The 21340-nt window shown below is 37.5% G+C and overlaps 1 protein-coding gene across 6 annotated transcripts in view; it reads left to right on the top strand.

Moving 5' to 3' along the window:
* Positions 1-21340, top strand: part of LYST (lysosomal trafficking regulator) — a 185730-nt gene that overhangs the window by 28304 nt on the left and 136086 nt on the right. For 5 of the 6 annotated variants that reach the window (XM_032430448.1, XM_032430445.1, XM_032430449.1 and 2 more), the window contains 2 exons: positions 9188-9277; positions 13065-13263. In XM_032430448.1, the coding sequence (XP_032286339.1) occupies positions 13072-13263 (192 nt within the window). In that variant the 5' untranslated portion in view covers positions 9188-9277; positions 13065-13071. Of the gene's footprint in view, positions 1-4659; positions 4728-9187; positions 9278-13064; positions 13264-21340 lie in introns of all 6 variants that reach the window. The other variant, XM_032430446.1, reaches the window with a different exon arrangement.

Raw genomic sequence — 21340 nt, 5'->3', positions numbered from 1 at the left:
GGAACATCTACATCAGAGCCAACTTCTACCCCTCTTATCTTGTAATTCCAGTTAGAACTGGAGGTGTTACTTCTTGTTAAAATGTAAATACCTCTTTCTAGGAGGAGCAGAGTGTTTTGTTTCTCGGTTTTTGTTTTTTTCCCCAGTTCATTTACTTCCTGATATAAATGGAAAATATGGAAACACATGGAGAAAGATAGCATGAAGCTATAGAACACCTTGAGAAGTTTGGGGTGGCAGGATATTAGCCTGGAGGAGTGAAACAGTGTAGGACAGAGAGGCAGGATTACTGCCTAATTGCAGTTGCACTTAGTGCAGAAGCAAAAGTTTGTAGAGAGAGGTTTTTGAAGCTTGTTTCCAGGTAGGTGTACAGATTGCAATCTAGCAACATTTACAGATAGTATTTAGTGTTAAGAAAACTTCTTTGCCCATTGTCTAATTTTTAATTGACCTGACAGAAGAAGAAGGGCTGTGTCTTCTAAACTTGGCTATTTTAGTTCTACTTAATTAGCTCTAAAAATATCATGTAACTCCTAAGACGGTCATGGGACCCAACCATGGGACTTTGCACCTGTGGGCTTCAGTTTTTGTCATCTTTAGAATGTGGGGATGGAGAATATGATGTCTAAAGTTTCTGCCATTGTGAAAATGTGTGATTCTAACTTATTCACATTCATACCTTTATTTATGTCACTTATGAAATGGCATAAATAGTGTTATCATTGTTTTCCCCAAAGGGTTTTTAATTTTTAGTGATGTGTTGCAAAGAATATGTGAGATCTTTGGGAAAGTCATTAATCAGTCTATATTCAATATATATTGAACTTTGGAGAGATGGGATTTAGCATAATTAATCGTCCATAACAACCAACCTTTATTTTCAGGAAGACTGCTTCAAATCACTGCAGGTTCTGATTCAAAAGAATTCATTGAATATTTATTATTCTGTGTAGTAGTGTGTTTGATCCTCTCAATAATCCTGCAGTTGATAGCAGTCTCTTCCTTTTTGGTACATAATACATTTCTAAAAAAATATTCTTTCCAGTGGTAATTTCTCTAATATTATTTTAATTAAGAAATTTAGGAAAGTACCTAATATTATTTTAAAAATGAATTTACCAGGATTTGGGGCATTTGATGAAAGTTAGGAGTTGAGCCCTTCAGATATTACCATTTCATGAGGAAAATGTACTATTTCTAATCAGGCTCTAAGAGTAAAGTTCATTATTATAAACTTTTATATTGTATTTTTCCTCTGCTCCTTTTCTGTAGAAGTCACAAGACATGGAAAAGAAAAAATATATTGGTACTCCCTCCTTTTATTTTCAGTGCTTCCTTGAAAACTGTATGGTCATAAAGCCTAACATCGACATTTCCATATACACTGCTCTGAGGAGAGGTTGTAATGATCTCGTTCTTCCTCCAGATGGCATTCTCTGCCGTCACCTAGTGCTGGGCACCTAAAGGGAACTATATTTACCAAGAATGTTTACTGATGTTGTATAATCTTCAAAGATCTACATAGTAACTCTGTGGGATAGACATTTCATGGAAAAGGAAGCCAGACATCACACAGCTTTGTGTAGCAGCTAGTAATTGCTAGATTCACACTCTTCTGCCTTTATTTTCACCACTGTCACAATGCTGACTGTTCACAACAGAGTCAAAACCTAGGAAAATAGAATGAGTAAGCAGATTAGTAAATATTTATTAAGATATTTATTGAATAAGTAATAAATTTTGGTCGAATTTATGAATGAATGAATGAATGAATGAGTGATAGATTTAATAGTTTTTGGGGAGGAAACTTGGTGACGTAGGGAGCCCTTTTTGTCCTGCTGTTGAGCCTGAGATTTTATTTTTAGTGGTCACTGTAATGTTTTGGGTAGCACTGATAAAAACACAGCAATGACAAGGTATTTAAAAATGCCCAGAACTGGAGAACATAGGCAATATGACTTGGTGTAGTAGTTTTATACTGCATGTCAAGGAAATGACTATGTCAAAATCCTCAAGACTGAGGGTGATAGCTTAATTCTGTGATCTTTTGGATAATGGGTTGTGGCAATTAATCACAGAACCAGAACAGAGCTAAGATATCATAGTCAACTATCCAAATGTCTGTGGGGAGTCTTAGTCAATAAAAGCAGAGCTGCAACTGACTAATTTTATTGACCATTTCACTTCCAGAAGGTTAAAGAGGTAATGAGGGAAGCTGATAACTCTGAACCTAATTTTGACTCACTATGAGGGCTTAATTAGACAAGTGAACATAATCGGAATCCTGAGAGAAACCCATGTCATTCATTTAACAAATTCAACAAATAGTTGTGCCACATAGTGTTCTAGTTGCTGTAGATTTTGCAGTAAAGCAACAGACAAAATCCCTGTCATCAAGGAGCTTTTAAGAGCTAACAATGACCTGTTGTCCAAAAAACTAGCCTCATGGTTTACTCAACTGCAGTGTCCTTAACTTGCATTTTAGACACCTACTTGCACAGTTACACTCTGGATGTTATCATCTGGAACTGCTTGTTTCAGAAATCTAAAAATTCCAATATCCTTTATTCCCTCGTGTTTTTTTTTTTCTTTTTAATATTCCCTCAGTTTTTATTCTTCAATCTCAGAGAGATTGATTGCAGGCCTGTATTTCAACTTGTGTATCAACATCTGCCTGGCCTCTTTCTCTTTCCTCGCCAGTCTGTATCCCAGTTTTGACCATATGGATTGTTCTCTCACTGTACCTTAGTTCTCTTTCCCTTCACCCACCAAAATTCCCATTTCTACATCAGTGATACAATCTGCGCTATCTTCTATTAGATCCAAGCAGCTGAGCCCTGCTGGAGAAACTCAGCCATCTGACAAAAGTGATTCTACCTGAAATTCATGGTTTTCAACCTCTGCTGAGCTCTCAGCCCACTAGAAGTTCCTTTTATTTATCCTTGGTCACTACTCTCTCCATCCTTATTTGCCTGCTTCTCATTTTGCATTTTGATACCAAACTTACCGTAATTCTGTCAGGGACTTGACTTGAGCTGCTCTTTCTGTCTGTATGTCTTTCTTCCCCCCTTTTCTCTCTTTACATGTTGAACTTTTAGTGAAAGATTACATCCTTCATGAAGCCTCCCTGACTACTCAAATTGGATTCAGTGTCCCCTTATCAGTACACGACACCCTGTGTATTGGTTTGCCTTTGCCACCATAATGGGACCTTTTCAGAGGCAGAGACTGAAATTACTTTCACATTTTGTGTTCTTAGTACCTAGCACAAAGTGGGTGTTTTAGTAAATGTTAAATGAATAAGTAAGAAACAGGAAGAAGAATATGGAGGAAATCTGGAATATAGAGAATTAGAAATACAGAGTTCCAAAACAAACAAACAAACAAATACAGAGTTCCTAAATTTCAAAGTAAAGATAGATATGATGCCATGGATATAGTCTCCAGAAGGGAAAATGTGTGTAAGGTGGCCATAGGCAGATTTTTATTGAACAACTGGAAATAGTACATGAAGAAAAGAGCAAGGTCAAGTGGCCAGATGAACTCATATTTAAAATAACATGTGCAGAAGAAGGAAAGAAGGATATGAAACAAAAATACATAGATGTAGATACAGATATCTCATATAAAAGAGGAATATAACCCTAAGAGAATAATGAGCTGAGGTTTTGCAAAAGGTTAAGGCTGACCTTTTACATTTTATATATAGAAGATGAAAACAGCAAGCAAATAATAGATTTTTGTTTTAAACAAACTGGCCCCCAGATGGTAGCCACACTTGTGGTGAGCATGGCATAGTATAGAGAAGTTGCATCACTATGTTGTACATCTGAGACTAATGTCACATCTGAGACTAATGTAACTATACTCAAATTAAAAAAAAACAAAACAAAACACCTGACCCTATAATTGGATACAGAGAGTAAATGAAACTTCTCAGCTTCTGTTTTGTTTCTGGCTTCTCTGACATGAAGAATGATCTCTACACAGATTAATAAAGCTGGATGTAAGAATAATAATAGAAAATTTAAGCACACGATTAGAGAGGAGATTGTACCAGAACCTCTGGTTGCTCTAAATGGGTTCACATCACAGGTTCAGATTCTGAGAAAGTGTAACACATTTTGTGTCATTGTGTCATTGATGAGCAGGTAATCTTTGAGCAGTTCTGGGGAATTTGAACACTATTAGAAAACAGTAGAGGACCAAAGTTCCAAAATTATAAAGCAAGAACATAGATTCCATAGACTTTAGTGAGCTTGATGTTACCTGCACAAAAGATTCTACAGATCGATTTAAAAGATTCTCAAATATTTACAGAAGGAAAAGATGAGCAGTAAGGGTTACAGGGGTTTTCTAAGAATAATTCCTTCCAGATAACCCAGTTTCCATCTTTGGCAGGAACGCTGCATGCACAGATGGGAGAATGCTGTGGCTGTAATCTATCTAGACTCCCATAAGGTATTTGACAGCCTCCATTCTGTCATTGCATGCTTGCACACGTGTTGGGGAATTGGACTGTGGTACGGGTCCAGGGATTGAACAGCCGAACTCAGTCTTAGTTACTAATGGCAGCCTCGTGGGAAGTCTCTTACGGGCGGCTGTTTTTGACCCCGTTCCACTCATCAGTTAACACCTCCTCCTACTTCTCACTCTCAGCCAGCAGCCTTGCAGTTTATTTCACCAAGAAAAGAGAAGCACCCAAATCTTGGACCATTCACTGCCAGGTATACCAATCTTCCTGCGTGTGCTCACATGCTCTGTCATCCTTTTTGTTCCATTACATGAACTGCCAGTGTTCCTAGCACTTGTCCATCAGATCGTCTTCATACTGCCCACTCACTGCTCCTGCAGTTACCGCCTCTCGTTCTAGTTTTTCATCTCTGTTCCTTTCTTCATTGGAGAAACTTGCTATATAAACATGCTATAGTAGTATCTCAGGTTCCAAACATGCTGTAATGTCCCTTGTTAAAAAAAAAAAAAAGTACACCACCTCCCCCATCCCATGTTCTCTTCAGCTACCCCCCGCCTCCTTGCCACCCTTTATGGCAGAACTTCTCAAAAGAGCTGTCTTAAACTCCTTGCCCCCCTCCCTCACTCCCTGTGCCACTCCTCTGAGACCACTCTTGGACAAGGTTGTCAGTAACTTCCAGCTTGCTAAATCCAGTGGTCAGTTCCTAGTCTCATCTTAATCAACCTTTCAGCAATATTTGACATGGTTGGTCAGCCTTTCCCATTTTAAGCTTTCTTTACCTGGTTTTTGGGGGGCACCACTCTCCTGATTTTTTTTCCTGCCCTACTTGCTGCTCCTTCCCAGTCTCCTGTGCTGGATCCTCCTCCTCTCCCTGACTCGGGGATGCTAACCCCAGGGCTCAGTCCTAGAATCTCCTCTGCTTCATTTATACCCATTCTCTAGGTGCCCACTGATCAGTACGATAGCCACTGACCACAGCCCAGTCATTGCAGAAAGTTCTGTTGGACAGCACTGCTCTGGGTTATGCCATCCATCTAGTACTGTTTAAACATATCTATATGCTGATAACTCCCAAATTGATTCACCAGTTCCAACCTCCCCACCTGAACTCCAGTTTGGCATATCCTTGGTGTCCTTTGCTTGGTTTCTACACCACCTATCAAACCTAACATAGCTAACATTGAACTTTATTTTCCCTCTCATCCTGCTCTTCTGTCAGTCTTGTCTATCACTAAACAGTGCTGTTCTTCACACAGACTTTAAAAACCTTGCGGACTCTCTGGAGTGGGGGGCAGGCAGGAAGGAGACTTCCGTTCTTAGGGAGAAACAGTTCCCTGGGAACACTTCTGTTTCATCTTTCCACACCTTACTTCAGTCCCTGGCGAGTGGGAATGAGTGACTTTTCTCACTCTTAGTAATACTTTTTTTTTCTTTTTTTAAGATTTTATGTATTTATTTGACAGAGAGAGACACAGCGAGAGAGGGAACACAAACAGGGGGAGAGGGAGAAGCAGGCTTCCTGCCAAGCAGGGAGCTGGATGTGGGGCTCGATCCCAGGACCCTGGGATCAAGACCTGAGCCGAAAGCAGACACTTAATGACTGAGCCACCCAGGTGCCCTCTTTGTAATACTTTTTAACTTCCCTTGCACTCAGTATCCAATGCGTCAAACATAACCTAATCTCAAAGCCCTGGAATACTTTTCCCAGATGCTCACGTGACCCATTTTCTTCCTTCATTCAGGCTTCTGCTCAAATACCACCACTTTAGACAGTCCTTGTCACCCTATCTGAAGTAGCATTCCTGTCACTCTGTACCCTTACTCTGTTTTATTTTTTATAGCACTTAGCACTGCCTGACATTACAATATGTTTGTTTTTCATCTGTCTCTACCTCACTGGAATCCATGAGGGTGGGGATTTTGTTTTTGCTCTATTCCCAGTGCCAAAAATAGTAGCCAGCAGATAATAAATGTTCCATAAATATTTGTTGAATTAAATGCCATATTAATGAAATTTCTGATGAAATAAAACTAAGAGGTATAGCTAATACACTGTCAGGTTTTTGCTTTGTGTTTTGGCCATTCATGTTTTATACTTTACCGGTCGCTGTATTAGAAAAACTTACTATTTTCCTGAGGTCATTTATATGATTATAGGTACTTTGTTATTATACTTTTCATTTTTTTTATTTTATTCTGTTATGTAAATCACCATACATTACATCATTAGTTTTTGATGTAGTGTTCCATGATTTGTTTGTGCATAACACCCAGTGATCCATGCAGAACGTGCCCTCTTTAATACCCATCACCAGGCTAACCCATCCTCCCACCCCCCTCCCCTCTAGAACCCTCAGTGTTTCTCAGAGTTCATAGTCTCTCATGGTTCGTCTCCCCCTCCGATTACCCCCTCTTCATTTTTCCCTTCCTACAACTTCTTCTTTTTTTTTTTTTTTTTAACATCTAATGTATTATTTGTTTCAGAGGTACAGGTCTGTGATTCAACAGTCTTACACAATTCACAGCGCTCACCATAGCACATACCTTCCCCAATGTCTATCACCCAGCCACCCCATCCCTCCCTGCCCCCACCACTCCAGCAACCCTCAGTTTGTTTCCTGAGGTTAAGAATTCCTCATATCAGTGAGATCATTTATTTTAATATAAAAATTCTGGTAATATTGTTGCAAGTTTTATTTATTATGACATAATAATAGTAGCATTAGAAGTTGAATATGATAGTAATAATGATGTTTTTTAAATTTGGCATTTTAGCTGTAAAGTAGAATAAGTGATAAGACAGGGTCCCAGTCCTTAAGGAATTCATGACCTTGGGGGTAAGACAGTCATACGTACCTACAGGGTATTTATGTAGTTTAGAAACAGAGGCAAGTACATATACTGCCCTAAGGACATCTTCAGTCTGTTTTTCTAAACTCTATTTGCGGACTTTATGGACACCCAGCATAATACAGGATGATAAAAGTTAGAATGCAGCTGAGTTTATCGAGGGTGGTGGCAGAGTAAAGAAGGTCACAACTGACTGTGCTGGCTGATAGAATTACGATCTTGGATAGAGTGAAACTCCATGGACATCCAAGCTGGGCTGTGAAAAATATGGCTAAAGAAGCCATCCCAGGGGCGCCTGGGTGGCTCAGTCGTTAAGTGTCTGCCTTTGGCTCAGGTCATGATCCCAGGGTCATGGGTTCGAGCCCCACGTCAGGCTCCCTGCTCAGCGGGAAGCCTGCTTCTTCCTCTCCCACTCCCCCTGCTTGTGTTCCCTCTCTCACTTTGTCTCTCTGTCAAATGAATAAATAAAATCTTTAAAAAAAAAAAAAATCCATCCCAGTTTAAGTGCATTAGAGAAATCCCTCAGCAGGGCCTAGAAATGTCCCGCGATAACAGAGAAAAACAGACGGATCCAGTTGTCTGTCAGCTTCCACTTCTAATGGCCATGCCGAGCTACTTGGAATCACTGTAGCGTCTCAAGATGGATGGCTCCACCTCGTAGTAGTCCAAACCAGAGGGTAATCAGAGTCACAGCAGTTAATCAAATACCATCTTTACGCTCATAATTTGATAGTTTCCCCTTCTGTAATTTCAGAGTTGAAAATAGGTGGGTGATTTGTATTAGCTGAGGATGCAGCAGGAGCAGGCATGGAGGGTGTATTGAGACTTCATTCCAGGGCCTTTTCATTTGGTTGGGCAGTTGATGCAGTGGCCACTGGTGCCCCGAGTGCAGTAGTGGGAGTGAAACCTAGCCTGTGCGTGGATAGCTGTGTGCCTGACATGGGGCTGACCAGTCTGGGAAAAGGTGTCTTTCCTGCATCACGCAAAGCCCTGTGTCGTCTTAACAGCAGCTAATCCCGTTTCCTGCCTCCTTTATCCTCAAGTACCCAGAATAATGTGGTACAAGTACTGTTCACCAAGCTGAAGGGAATTCCAGAAAGTTCTCTAGGTTTGGGCATTTTGAAGGAATTAAAGGTCACTCTGATTTAAACACTTGGTGTTCGAAATAAACATTCATGGTTGCTGTGTACCTCTAATGAGGAAATATTTTTTGTGCCTCTGCCTAGGCACAACTATAGAGAAGGGGAAAACAGGTAACTCAACAGAAGCATTTGTTGCTACCCCAGAAGTAGGAATTTATCCTTTAGTATTCAGAAATAGCCTTCATTGCATTATACACAAAAGGTTAATTCATTCTTAAAACTTCAACAAGGATATGAAATTTGGTGGTGGTTTATTCATTGTTTGGGTTTAGTATTTTTCTGAGTTTTCATATATCCTCAAATACCTTTCACTCTCAAGGAAAGTAATAACTTGGCTACCCATAGTATGTATGTACATGGTATTCCACTGCCTCCTAGATTCAGTGTTAAGAAGACGGATACTGGGCTGATTCTCCTTCCTTTATAGTTAACTGGTGATTTACCTGCAGGTTGTAAGGAGTTGGAAGGAGGGGAGGAGTAGGGAGCTGTGATCAAGTTGCTTTGTTCAGATTAAGTATATTCCAATACTTCCTGTCTCAGGATTCCATTCTTGGAGCTCTAGAAATTTTTTAATGTGTTCTTGAGGTTCAAAAGCTTCATTGGCTTCTTTTACATCAAATATGAAGAAACTGGCCATTGGTTTTTGTGTCAGAACTTTATTAAAATTACTTGTGTTTTATTATTACCATTAATATGTTTGTCTTTTTTTTTTTTTTAACAGGTGAAGCTTTATTCTAAGGATATTTGTTTGATCTGGTTCATGACCTCAAATTATAAAGACTCTAAATGTTACAGGAGTGTTGAGAGATTGGTAAGTATTTAATGTAATAGATATAAGCAGTCAAAATACTTGTTTCAGTCTAAGCCTTTGAAACTACATAGTTATGTGACATTAATTAAACCTCAAACAACTAAACTTTCCATTAGTAGAGATGGATATATAAATTGTGGCTTATCCATACAATGGCATATTGCATAATGGTTTAAAGGAACAAACATAATGTTGAGAGGAAAAATAAAGTTATAGAAGGATACAGTATACTATTTGTATACATTTTTAAAATAGTTAAAACAATACTGAATATTTTTATGGCTATAAACATGTAAAAAATTATAAAAACTTGTATAGAAATGTTAAACACCAACTAAAGAGAGGAAGAAGTGGGGTGGGGTGTGGCTTTTCTGTGCTGTAGGGTTTGATTTCTTTGCACACACACACACACACACACACACACATATACACACACTGATCTGAACACCACATAATATTAATACTTGCTAAATCTGAGTATTGGCTATAACCGCATGTTATATATTCTTTGTACTTTTCTGGGTATTTGAAATATTTTTGAAAATCTTTTAAAAATACCATGCAATCGGGACACCTGGGTGGCTCAGTCGTTAAGCGTCTGCCTTCGGCTCAGGTCATGGTCCCAGGGTCCTGGGATCAAGCCCCGCATCGGGCTCCCTGCTTGGCGGGAAGCTTGCTTCTCCCTCTTCCTCTCCCCCTGCTTGTGTTCCCTCTCTTGCTGTGTCTGTCTCTGTCAAATAAATAAATAAAATCTTCAAAAAAAAAAATTCCATGCAATCATCTTTTCAGTTGGCATTCAGATTGGCTGAAAGGCATTCAGTGAAATTCAACATTCCTATTAGATGAGCAGGAAGAAATGAATACTTATTAATGTGCAAGGCAAAAGTGTCCCCCATCACCCCTACCAATGTTGTTCTGTTAGTGCTGACTAATGTAGTTAGAAGAGTAGAAAGTGTGTGAATATTGGGTAGGAGAATTCAGAATTTTTGTTATTTGTAGATGATAGGGTTTTATATCTGGAAATTTCAAAAAAATTAATGAAAGTTCAGTAACAAGTTTGGATGTATGATTTCTATATCAACATAAATATACTTCCTATTTGCCTCCTACATACCAGTTTTCTTTCCTAATTAGATTATATAATGGAAACGAAATCCCATTCAGAATAACAGCAAAAACTACAAAACACCCTGGAAGAGACCTAACAAGAAATATGTAAAACCTATTATATGAAGCAGTAACAGCAATCTCTACCACAAGGACATAGAGGATAAATGTGCAAGTAGAGTAAGGATGTTCATTGCAGCTCTGTTTATGATAATCAAAACTAGAAATAGCCTAAATATTCAATGAGATTGGCTGTATAGTTAATAGTACTCTATATAATGAAAAACATATTATATATACATGCAGCAGCATGCCATGAAGCTAGCAAAAAGAGTAAGAGAGAGCTCATATGAAAAGATTTCCAAAATATCTACGTGAATCAAAACAGGTCAGATCATTTATATAGAATACCCTAGTTATGTAACTGTGTCTATATTTTATGTACATTTAAGAATCAGGAATAACATACATTTCTGCATATATTGTAATTTTTTTTGCCGACCTGGCATCTTGTGTTTTTAGGAAGTGGCACTGAAATCATTTCCTCAGTAATTGTCATACCTCAATATTCACATTATCTTCATTTCCAGAAAATAGACCCTAATTATTACCACAATTTTTAAGTTTTTCACATTTTTAATATTGCTAAAGTTGCAGTGTACCTTATAATCAGTGGTGTCTAGTAAGCACTGGGAGCCGGCTGCACTTGGTGAAGGGGTTGTTCTTGCAGGCTTATGAGGGAACTTGGTCATTAGCTGTTCGTATCAGCACTTTAGTTGAGTTACATGTATTGTCAGTACTATATCTGATGAGTTTTAAATGTTTCCGAAACTTTCTGCTGATCCTATCTGGTAAGATCAGCAAAGTGCCAGCATCGAAACTTACAGAATGATGTCAGCATCTTTGGAAGAAAATCCCAGGAATAGTAGTGTAGCACTCTTAAGAAATGGTGCATAGTGGGTAGACTTGATGACCTAGAAGGTGATATTGTATGGAACGTTCTAAGTGATAAGAAGGTACTGTGTTATACTTTAATTGGCAGTGTTATTTGTTTTAGTAATACACTAATTATGTACCTTAAAATCTGTGACAAAAATAAATAAATAAATAAAATCCATGACAAATTAGGTGAAATAAGTTTATAAAATTTGATAACTATGGGCTGAATATAAATAAGTTTATATATTATGTACATATTATAATATATAATTAGTTTCTATTATTGTAAATTATTTGATTTATTGAATAATTTTACCTTATGAAAGCTTTATAAAAAGCCAGCATTTATATAAGGGAGGGTATTGCTACATTTTGGGATAATGAGTAATGTACATTTTATTTTTTACACTTTTTCCTAGTGATCAACAATATTAAAAATAATGATCTTTGTTATGCTACAGAGGGGATTGTTACTGTAATAATACCTAGAATTCTGATGGGAATCCAGGACTTAAATCATCAGGCCCAAAAATGAATAGGAACCAAAGTAATACTAGGAATTTCTTTGGTTTCTCCCTTTCATGTTTATCTGCTTCCCTTTGCATCCTAGTGGTTCATTTTCACCTAGTTGGCTTCTTCTGAGCCTCAGCTACTTCATAATGACTACTACAGGCCCATCTTTATGTGACTTTTCAGTTCATCAACTATGTCCCTTAATTCAAATTCCTATGAGACAGAAGGAGCCTAATTGGCCGGATGCCTCTTTGCAAGCTGCATCATCTTGCGGCCAGATGTTTGTGGCTGCTCCTGAATCAGGTGTGCCTCAGTTGATTAGGGCTCGGAGGCTGGCCTTGCCCCTTGACGATAGGCACAGTCCTATGGTCCACTGCTTTCTCCGCAGGGGCTAGGGGGCGGGCCCCCCCCAATGGGTGAAGCAAGACTCCACAATATACATCTTATTTAATCTCTCCAGGCTGTTTTTAAAGGTTACTGGGTGTCTCAAAATTACTTTTCGCCCTAAGATGAAACTGTTCTGAAATTCCTTGGGAATTTTATTGTTCATGGTTTTTCCTTTCTAAATAGTTATACATTTTTTTTCTATATATTGGTGTTTTTCCTCTCCTGTCTGCTTTACCTTATTATTTTCCTTTATCTTAAAATGTCACATTGCCCTTTGATTTAAATGTATAGTAAGAAGTGAAGTGACGTAACTTCAGCTGCTAGACTTCTTCAATTTTTATTTACCTGATGATAAATCCTTCTCCCTCCATTAACTGAAACCCGGTTGTTGGGGGGAGGGTGTATCACTGATTGTCAGTTCCATGATGTGAAAAACAGTTTATATTTTTAAAAGATCCATTCATATTTTTAAACCATGTAGAACAAGAATAGTTTATAAGTAATGGGTTTATTTTTATTCTATGATGAGGCTATTTAAGAAGGTCAGGATCTACCTTAACTGCCACCACTCACTAGTGTATCTTCTATGTAGGTGCTTTCACTTCCTGTTTTTGGTTATGCTTAGGGATTATCACACCCACGACTATTTATGCCATGTAAGAATATTCAAGGAGCACCTAACTAGATCAGAACTATGTCTGAAAATATTATAGGGTTAAATACCAGTGCCCAGTAACTTAAAGTCAGTTCTTTGGTTAAAAAACAGCCTTAAAAACACTTAGTTTTAAACATAAATTTTTATTTCTCTTAATCTTCTTTTTTGGTAATATTTATTTGATAGCTCGGTCATGAGCATCGACAGTAACTCATTGGCACGTGAATTTCTGACGGATGTCAACCGACTTTGCAATGCGGTGGTCCAGAGGGTGGAGGCCAGGGAGGAAGAAGAGGAGGAGACACACATGGCTACCCTTGGCCAATACCTTGTCCACGGCCGAGGATTTCTGTTACTTACCAAGCTAAATTCTGTCATTGATCAGGTAACATTTTCATATCAAATAATTTTTTCACCAGTATATTATAGTTGATTACAGATACATAATTTCTGGGTTCCGTAGTTTCTGAGAGTCTCTTTGAGATAAAGTGCTCTCTCTCACATCACTTCAACAAAGAAAAGTAGCCCCATCTATGAACGTACTGTTTATTTGAATACTTCTCAAAATGTCTGAAATGTCTTAGGATGATAAATGGCCTTTCTTCTAAAATGACCTCATATATATTAAGCTTTTTATCCTAATATCAGTGTGAGGTAACTATGATTATTAGTAGAGACCTAAGATTTTGAATCAGAAAAACATTTGCACTTTCAATAAATTCAGATATGTTTTTGAAAGGTTTAGTGTAAATTATATTTAGAGAGTTTACTAATTCTGGGGTGAAAGTAGAGAATCCTTAAACTGATAATTATATTGGGTCCTTTAGCTTGTATACATCCAGTTTTTTATACCTCATTGTGTTTGCTCAAAGTATGGTCTGAACATACGGTATTTTGTGGTTTCCTTACTACGGAATTAACAGAACTCTAAAGCTAGTTGGGAAATAGAGATGTCATCCAACCTTCTTTTGTGGATGAAAAACAGATACAGAACATTAAGTAACTCAGACAGGCTTAACTTGCAGCCCAAACATGATTTATGTCTTTACTTCATTTTAGTAAAAAACAAATATGTATTTTATGAAAGAAAAAATTTACTGTCTGCTTTCAGGGGACTAATTAATGTAGTTAGATAATATTTCAATTAACTTGGAAAGATAATAAGGTCTCTGTAGCACCAATATGACAGACATTTTTCAACACTTATAAATGTTAGTGGCTTTAGATAGAAACTTAACTACTGTTGAAATTTCTTTGCCATCAAAGCATTTTGCTAATAAATACGTATATTGGGTAAATACAGAGACTAAAATTAAACAATGCATCTGTTTTCACCATACACTGAGGAACCTAACAAATATCAGGGAGTATTTGTTCACTGTGGTGTCCACCTGTCATGAAATTTTCCAGAGTATTTTCCAAAATATTATGTATTTTTACTCCTTTCATGAATGTTATTTATTAAATGCGTGACTACGTGTAATTTAATTTTTTATATTTTGTATGACTTTTCCATAAATAAATTTTAAAATTTAGAAAAAATTATTTGTTAGATCATGTGTAGTGATTTTTATTCCAAAATTTTAATGATTTAATAAGCATATCATGCTCTGTTCATTTTCTTACCCCACATTAGAACATTTCAGTGATTTTTCTCTTTTTTTAAGGATATCCTATAAGTAGCATCGGAATTAACAAATACCCAGGAATAAATCTAATAAAATATGTACAGATTTCTGTACGTAATTCTATAAAACATTGTTGAGAGAAACTAAAGACAACCCAAATAAATGTAGGCCTACATAATTTTCATGTATTGGAAAAATCAGTATTGTAAGGATACTTGTTTTCTTTAAACTGATGTGTAGATTCCAGTGTAATCCTAATCAGAATGTCAGTAGGTTTTTTAATGAAAGCTGTAGTTGTTAAGATATAACCCATATATCATAGAATTTACCCATTTCATATGTACAACTCAGTGGTTTTTAGCATAATCACAGATATGTGCAACTGTCACATAGTCAATTTTAGAACATTTTCATCACCTCAAACAGGGACCTGGTACCTTTTAGCTATCACTCCCCTATCCCTCCCATCACCCTCAGCCTTAAGCAAACACTAATCTACTTTCTGTTTCTATAGATTGTATGCTTTCTCTTTTAAGTCATGAAATATCTTTTAATGTATTATTAAATGGCTGAAATCATCCAAGTCATAGTTGCAACAATATTTTTTCCTAGGGTAATATCTTGTATTCCCTCTTCCCCAGTCATTCACTTTTGGAATATCTGTAGCAATGACAGTAGGTACCAGTAGGAACAGTAGAAGTAGAGAGCAAATAGATAGCCATTTAAAAAATAGGGCTTATCAACATTTAATTATTTAAACCAGGAAATGAAAAATGATAATTTGGATCTTTAAGGCAAATTTAGTTGTGCAAGTTTAATCACTTAGAGTGGAATTAAAACAGTAGATTCAAAGCTGTACATTTCAAGAGGAACTTCACCTTTATATCTGTGTTTCTCATGAATAGGAGCACTTCTTGGGTACTCTGAGCAAGAGGCAAATGAAGCCCATAGCTACCATTCCACTTTCGTGCAAGGGCTTTATTAATAGATATTTGGTATAAATAATTAAACAGACTTTTTATTGCTATATAATTTACATGTAGTGAATGCACAAATATAAAGTGTATAGTTGAATGAGTTTTGACAAATACAAACACCTGTGTAACCACAGCCTAGATCAAAGTTTAGAACATTTTCACCACTCTAGAAAAAGGTTTTCATGCCCCTTTTCAGGCAGCCCCACTGCAACACAACCACAATTCTAATTTCTAACATCTAAGTGTAGTGTTGCTTGTCCTAGGACTTCATATAAGTGGAATCATGCAGTATGTACTCTTGTGTCCCAGAGCTCTGTCCATTACACGTGCATCAGTAACACTACGTTTTGTTTCCAATCGGTATTTTGTTGTATGGATATACCACAATTTGTGTGACCATTCACCTGTTGTTTAACCATTTGGCTTTTGTTTCCTTTTGGCTATTATAAATAAAGCTGCTGTGAACATTCTTAAAAAAGTCTTTGTGTGAATATATTTTCATGTTTTCTGGGTAAATAGGCATACAATTGCTGTGTCAAAGGGTAGGTGTTTATAAGAAAGTGCCAAACTCTTTTTTCAAAGTGGTTGTACCACTTTTCATTCTCACCAGCAATGTGTGAGAATTCTAGTGGTTCTGCATCCTCTCTGATATTTGACATTGCCAGCCCTTTTAATATTAGCTGTCCTAAGTGAATATGAAGTAGTATCTCATTGTGATTTTAATTTTCATTTCTTTAAAAACTAATGATGCTGAGCACTATTTTATGTGTTCATTGGCCATTTGTACATCTTCTTTTGTGAATGTCTATTTAAGTTTTGTGCCCATTTTAAAAGTCAGGTTATTTGCTTAGTATCCAGTTGTAGTTTTTTTTCATGTATTCTGGATACATGTCTTTGTTGGATTGCAAATATGTCCTTTGTAGCTTGCCTTTTCATTTCTTAACAATGCCTTTAGAACAGCAGATTTTTTGTATAAATAGTGTATTTTGTATCCTAAGAAATCCTTATCTTGTATCCCAAAGTTGCAAAGATACTCTCCTATGGTTTTTTTTTTTTCTAGAAGCTTTTTAATTAGTATATTTATTTTTAGGTCTGTGATCCACGTTGAATTAATGTTTGTGTACAGTGTGAGTCCGGAGCTACAGTCCCTCTCTCCCCCTCCTCCCTGTGCAGTTACCCAGTCATTCCAGCTAGAGTCTGCCCTTTCCCCACGGAGTAACCTTGGCACCTCTGTGGAAAATCAATTCGCCATATACTTGGGCTTTATTTCTAGACTCTTCTGTTCCACTGTCTATCATCTGTTTGCGTTACTGTGGCCTTTATAGTGTGTCTAGAAATTAGGTGGTATAAGTTCTTCAAAGTGTTCTTCATTTTCAAGAATGTTTGACTATTCTAAGTCCTTTGCATTTCCATATAAATTTTAGAAGGAGCTTATTATTTCTATAGAAATGGTTGCTAGGGTTTTAGTTGTGATGGCATTGAATCCAGAAATCAATTTGGAGAAAATTGACAACAATGTTGAGTTTCTCAGTCTATCAGCATGGTGTTAATATCTGTTTATTTGAGTCTTCTCTAATTTCTCTGCCATATTTTTTTGATTTTCAGTGTAGAAGTCTTGCATATTTTTGGTTAAATTTATTCTGAATATTTTATTATTTTTGATGCTATCATAAATGGCATTTAAAATTTTTATTTTGTCATTTGTTGCTCATAGAAATATAATTGATTTTTGTACATTGACCTTGCATCCTATGCCTTTGCTAAATTCATTTATTTGTATTTATTTTGAAATTTTTCTGCGGATTCCCTAGGGTTTTCTGTGTACACGGTCAAATCATCTGTGAATGATTTTTCCAATTTTTGTACCTTTTATTTCATTTTCTTGCCTTTTGCATTGGCTTTTAGTGCAAAAGTAGGTGGAAGTGATGAGAATGAACATCCTGCTCAGTGTCTGACTTTAGAGAGAAAGCATTCAGTATTTCCATTAACCATCATATTAGCTCTGGATTTTTTTTAGGTGCCTTTTATCAGAATGAGGGAGTTCTAGTCTATTCCCAACCTGTTCGAATTTTTATCCTGAATGGATATTGGATTTTGTCAAATGCCTTTGCTGAATCCACTGAGACTATCATATATATATATTTTTTATTCTGTTAAGGTGGGTGAATTACATTGATGGTTTCTAAATGTTAAAACCATCATTTGCATTCCTGGGATAAACTCCATTTGGTCATGATTTATTATATACAGACATGTTAATCTGTTTATTCTTCAGAAAAAAATAGTCTCCTTAAATAGCAAAAGTATGTTCTTTTCAATGGTTAAAGATACCATGGTTGAAGCTTATATGCAGACCTTTACAGGTTTTTTGAGAGAAAATTTGTCCAGCCCAAAAAGGAAGAGTTATCTTAGATTTTAATCTTGGCACCAGCATCAATGAGATGGGTGACTTCAGTTTGTGACAAGCTGCTTCAGATCTCCCTGTCCTCATCAGGAACAATTTAAATACATTAAGTTGGATGACTTAAAAGATCTCTTCCAACATAAAAAGTATTTGTTTTCATATAACATTTGATAATAACAGTTTCTGATTTTTTTCTATACCCTGGTTATAAATATATACAGCTTAATTCTGATGTAATGAATAGAAAATCACAGTAATTTATTACCAACATAAGTGTGATAAATACTACTTTTTAAAACTTCAGCATATGAATTTCCATACCTGTTCACACTTTATGAATGCTCTATAAAGTCGTTACTTATTTTGCTGAGTAAAATGTGAAGTTTTACTGGAAGAGGTTATATATTTATGAACAAAACATTATTTAAAAATTATAATAGGTCTCTTTTTCAGCTGTTTTCTGTGTAAGAGAGTACTTTTTTCTTCCTACAGTTTTGTAGTTTTACCACTTTAATATATAGTACTACATAAATGGCCTATCATTGTAATATATAAAATAAGTATAATAGAAAAATATCAGACTTTTAGAAGTATGGCTACACAATTCATTCACTAGTTTATTCAGCAGGCCACGAAGTACCTACTAAATGCCAGCACCTCTGCTAGATGCAGAGATAAAAGAGCAGAGGCTGTCCTTACCAGGAGCTCTTAGCTTTCGAAGAGACGGACAGATTGAAAAAAAGGCAATGATGACAAAACAGTGTGAAAGTATTTGGAGAGTGCAAAGGAGAGGGCCAATGATGCTTCTTAGAGAAATTGGCATCTCTAAGTAGGGATTAGCAATGTAGAAAAGGGAGGAAGCATTGGACCAGGGGAACCGCAGATGCGGACCTCAGAGGCTAGAGAAGGAAGAACATTCAGTGACCTAGCAGTAGTTTAGTGGGCTTGGAGCAAAGGCTGTATGTGTGGTTTAGGTGGGTGGGAGGACTAGGCAGGCAGAGGCCATGTGATGGCAAGCCCCGTGTACCATATTTAAGAGGAGTAAGTTTTTTTTCTGAAAACATTGGGGAGGTTTTGTTTGTTTTGTTTTGTTTTGTTTTTTTTACATGGAGGAGATTTTGAAGCAAGAAAATAGGCAATGAAAACGGTTCTTCAGATTTGACAAGTCATTGGAAATATTGGTGAGAATTATTTCAGTAGCAAAATAATGCAAACTTTTAAAATTAGTAGAGGCAATTATAATATGTGAACTTTAATTTACTACTCTAGTTTTACAGATTCTGTTTACACACATGCCAAGATCTATCTGTGCATGATTAGTTTGGCAGGAATGAGGGAGTAGGGGGGATGCTGGTATTCCTACTTCTTGGAGTAGTGAGAGTATCATCTTGGCCTCTAGACAGTGGTGCTACCCACAGAGAGCAGGTAATCCAGTGAGTTATCTCCCTTTACACCCAGGCTAATAGATAGGAGCAATGAATATATCAGGTGATTGCTGCGTAACAGAGCACATTCCAAAAACTTAGCAGCATAAAACAACAAGGATTCCTTTGCTCATGTGTCTGTGAGTTGGCAGCTCAGGTAGACCCAGCCGGGATCACAGCGTCCGCTAATTGTGGGGTCAGCTGGGCTGACCTCTGACTGTGCAGTCTTTTGGCAGAAGACTGAGGGCTGTTGGATGGGGCCGTCGGCCAGACTGCCTCAGAGGCTTCTTTGATTTCAGTAGGTGAGGCGAGGTTCCTTTACATGGTTTTGTGGAGGCATTATTCCAGGAGGGGAGCAGAGAAGCTGCAAGATGTCACATAACATCACTTCTGCCACGTTCTGTTGGTCAAAGCAAGTCACAAGTTCAGTGCAGAATGAAGGGATGGGAACACAGACTCCATCATTTCAGGAGAAGATAATTTGTGGCCATATTTTATCTACCATCATCTCTTCTCTGGCCACAGTTATTAGCATTCCTCCCACACTCCCTCTCCCACAGGACTCTCAAAGTATCGTCCCATCATGGCATCAGGCTTGAAGTTTCTGATCCCATGATATGTATCAGTTCTGCATGCAGATGAGGCTTCCAGGTGCAGTGCTTTGGTTACAGCTCTTCTTGATTGAGAGACTTGTGAACACAAAAGCCACACTCACCCATATACAGTGATGAGTAGGGACAAGTTAACACACTAGATACTTGTATTCAGAAAGGAGAGTGACCAGGGCGCCTGGATGGCTCAGCTGGTGAAGTGGCTGCCTTCGGCTCAGGTCATGATCCCAGGGTCCTGGGATTGAGTCCCACATCGGGCTCCCTGCTCAGCGGAGAGCCTGCTTCTCCCTCTGCCTACAGCTCCCCTGCTTGTGCTCTCTCTCTCTGTCAAGTAAATACATAAAATCTTAAAAGAGAGAGAGAAAAAGAAAGGAAAGTGACCAGAGGCATGTAGCAGTCACTGATTGATCCACTGAGCTCCTGGCAGGCATGTCAGTGACCCCTATTCTTGGGGCAGGGGATGTTCTCTTCTGTGGGAGTGCTTCCTTAATCCATGGTTCTCCAGGGCTCTGGGCTCCATCCTCCGAGGTGTCTTCTCTTTTCCTTAAGAGACAGCTTATAAAGTGCAGCTTTCTTACTCTGTTTCACACCTGTAGGAAAGTGAGGGCCCAGTGGTCTCTATACATTTTGAATTGTCTCTGTTCCTTTTAGTCCAAGCTGCTGGTATTTTTTAATAATACAATTTTCTTTAAAAATGTTATGGGTTTCCTCTGAATTTTAATGGAGTCCGCCGCATCCCCCAAAAGCCACATCTATAATTGTTTTTGAGACAGACCTCTCTACTTCGGGCATGTAAAGCTTGTGTGGAATAATGTCCACAAGATTCTTAGGTAGTACTTTTGTCTAGCGGATAGGTTTTACTAGGTACCACTTAAAGTCTTTCTGGAGTCCTAACAAAGAGAAATACAGCCAGTTTATAACCCTGCTTTGCTGGGAGAGGAGGAGAAAGCCAACAGGGACTGGTTGGGCGAACTGGGGCCTGCAGACCCAAATCCTGCTGTGAGTGATCTGTTTCTGGACAGCCCACAAGCTAAGAATAGTTTTTGAGTTTTTAAAGGGTCGTTAAAAGAAACAGAAGAATGTACAACAGAGGCCATATATGATTCAAAAAGCCAAAAGATGTTTACTCTCTGGATGTTTACAAAAACAGGTTGCCACCCCTGTTATAATTCAAGAAGAACTCTGAGCATAATGTTTGACATCAATGGGAAAAAGCAGTACATTTAGCTCTACTGAGACATCAAAAACGTTTGATGAAATTAATCCATTCTTAACAAAAACTCACAAAATAGATTAAGAATAGAGGGTGCCATATACAAAGAGTAGAAAAACCAGTAATATTTTTTAGGAAGAAGCTCTACAATAGAATCAACATAAGAATAACTCTTTATGACTATTTCTGTTTGTTTTCATGTTTT

Source organism: Phoca vitulina, unplaced genomic scaffold, assembly GCF_004348235.1.
Source record: "Phoca vitulina isolate PV1807 unplaced genomic scaffold, GSC_HSeal_1.0 scaffold43, whole genome shotgun sequence".
Lineage (NCBI taxonomy): Eukaryota > Metazoa > Chordata > Mammalia > Carnivora > Phocidae > Phoca > Phoca vitulina.
This window is presented reverse-complemented; position numbering and strand designations above follow the sequence as displayed.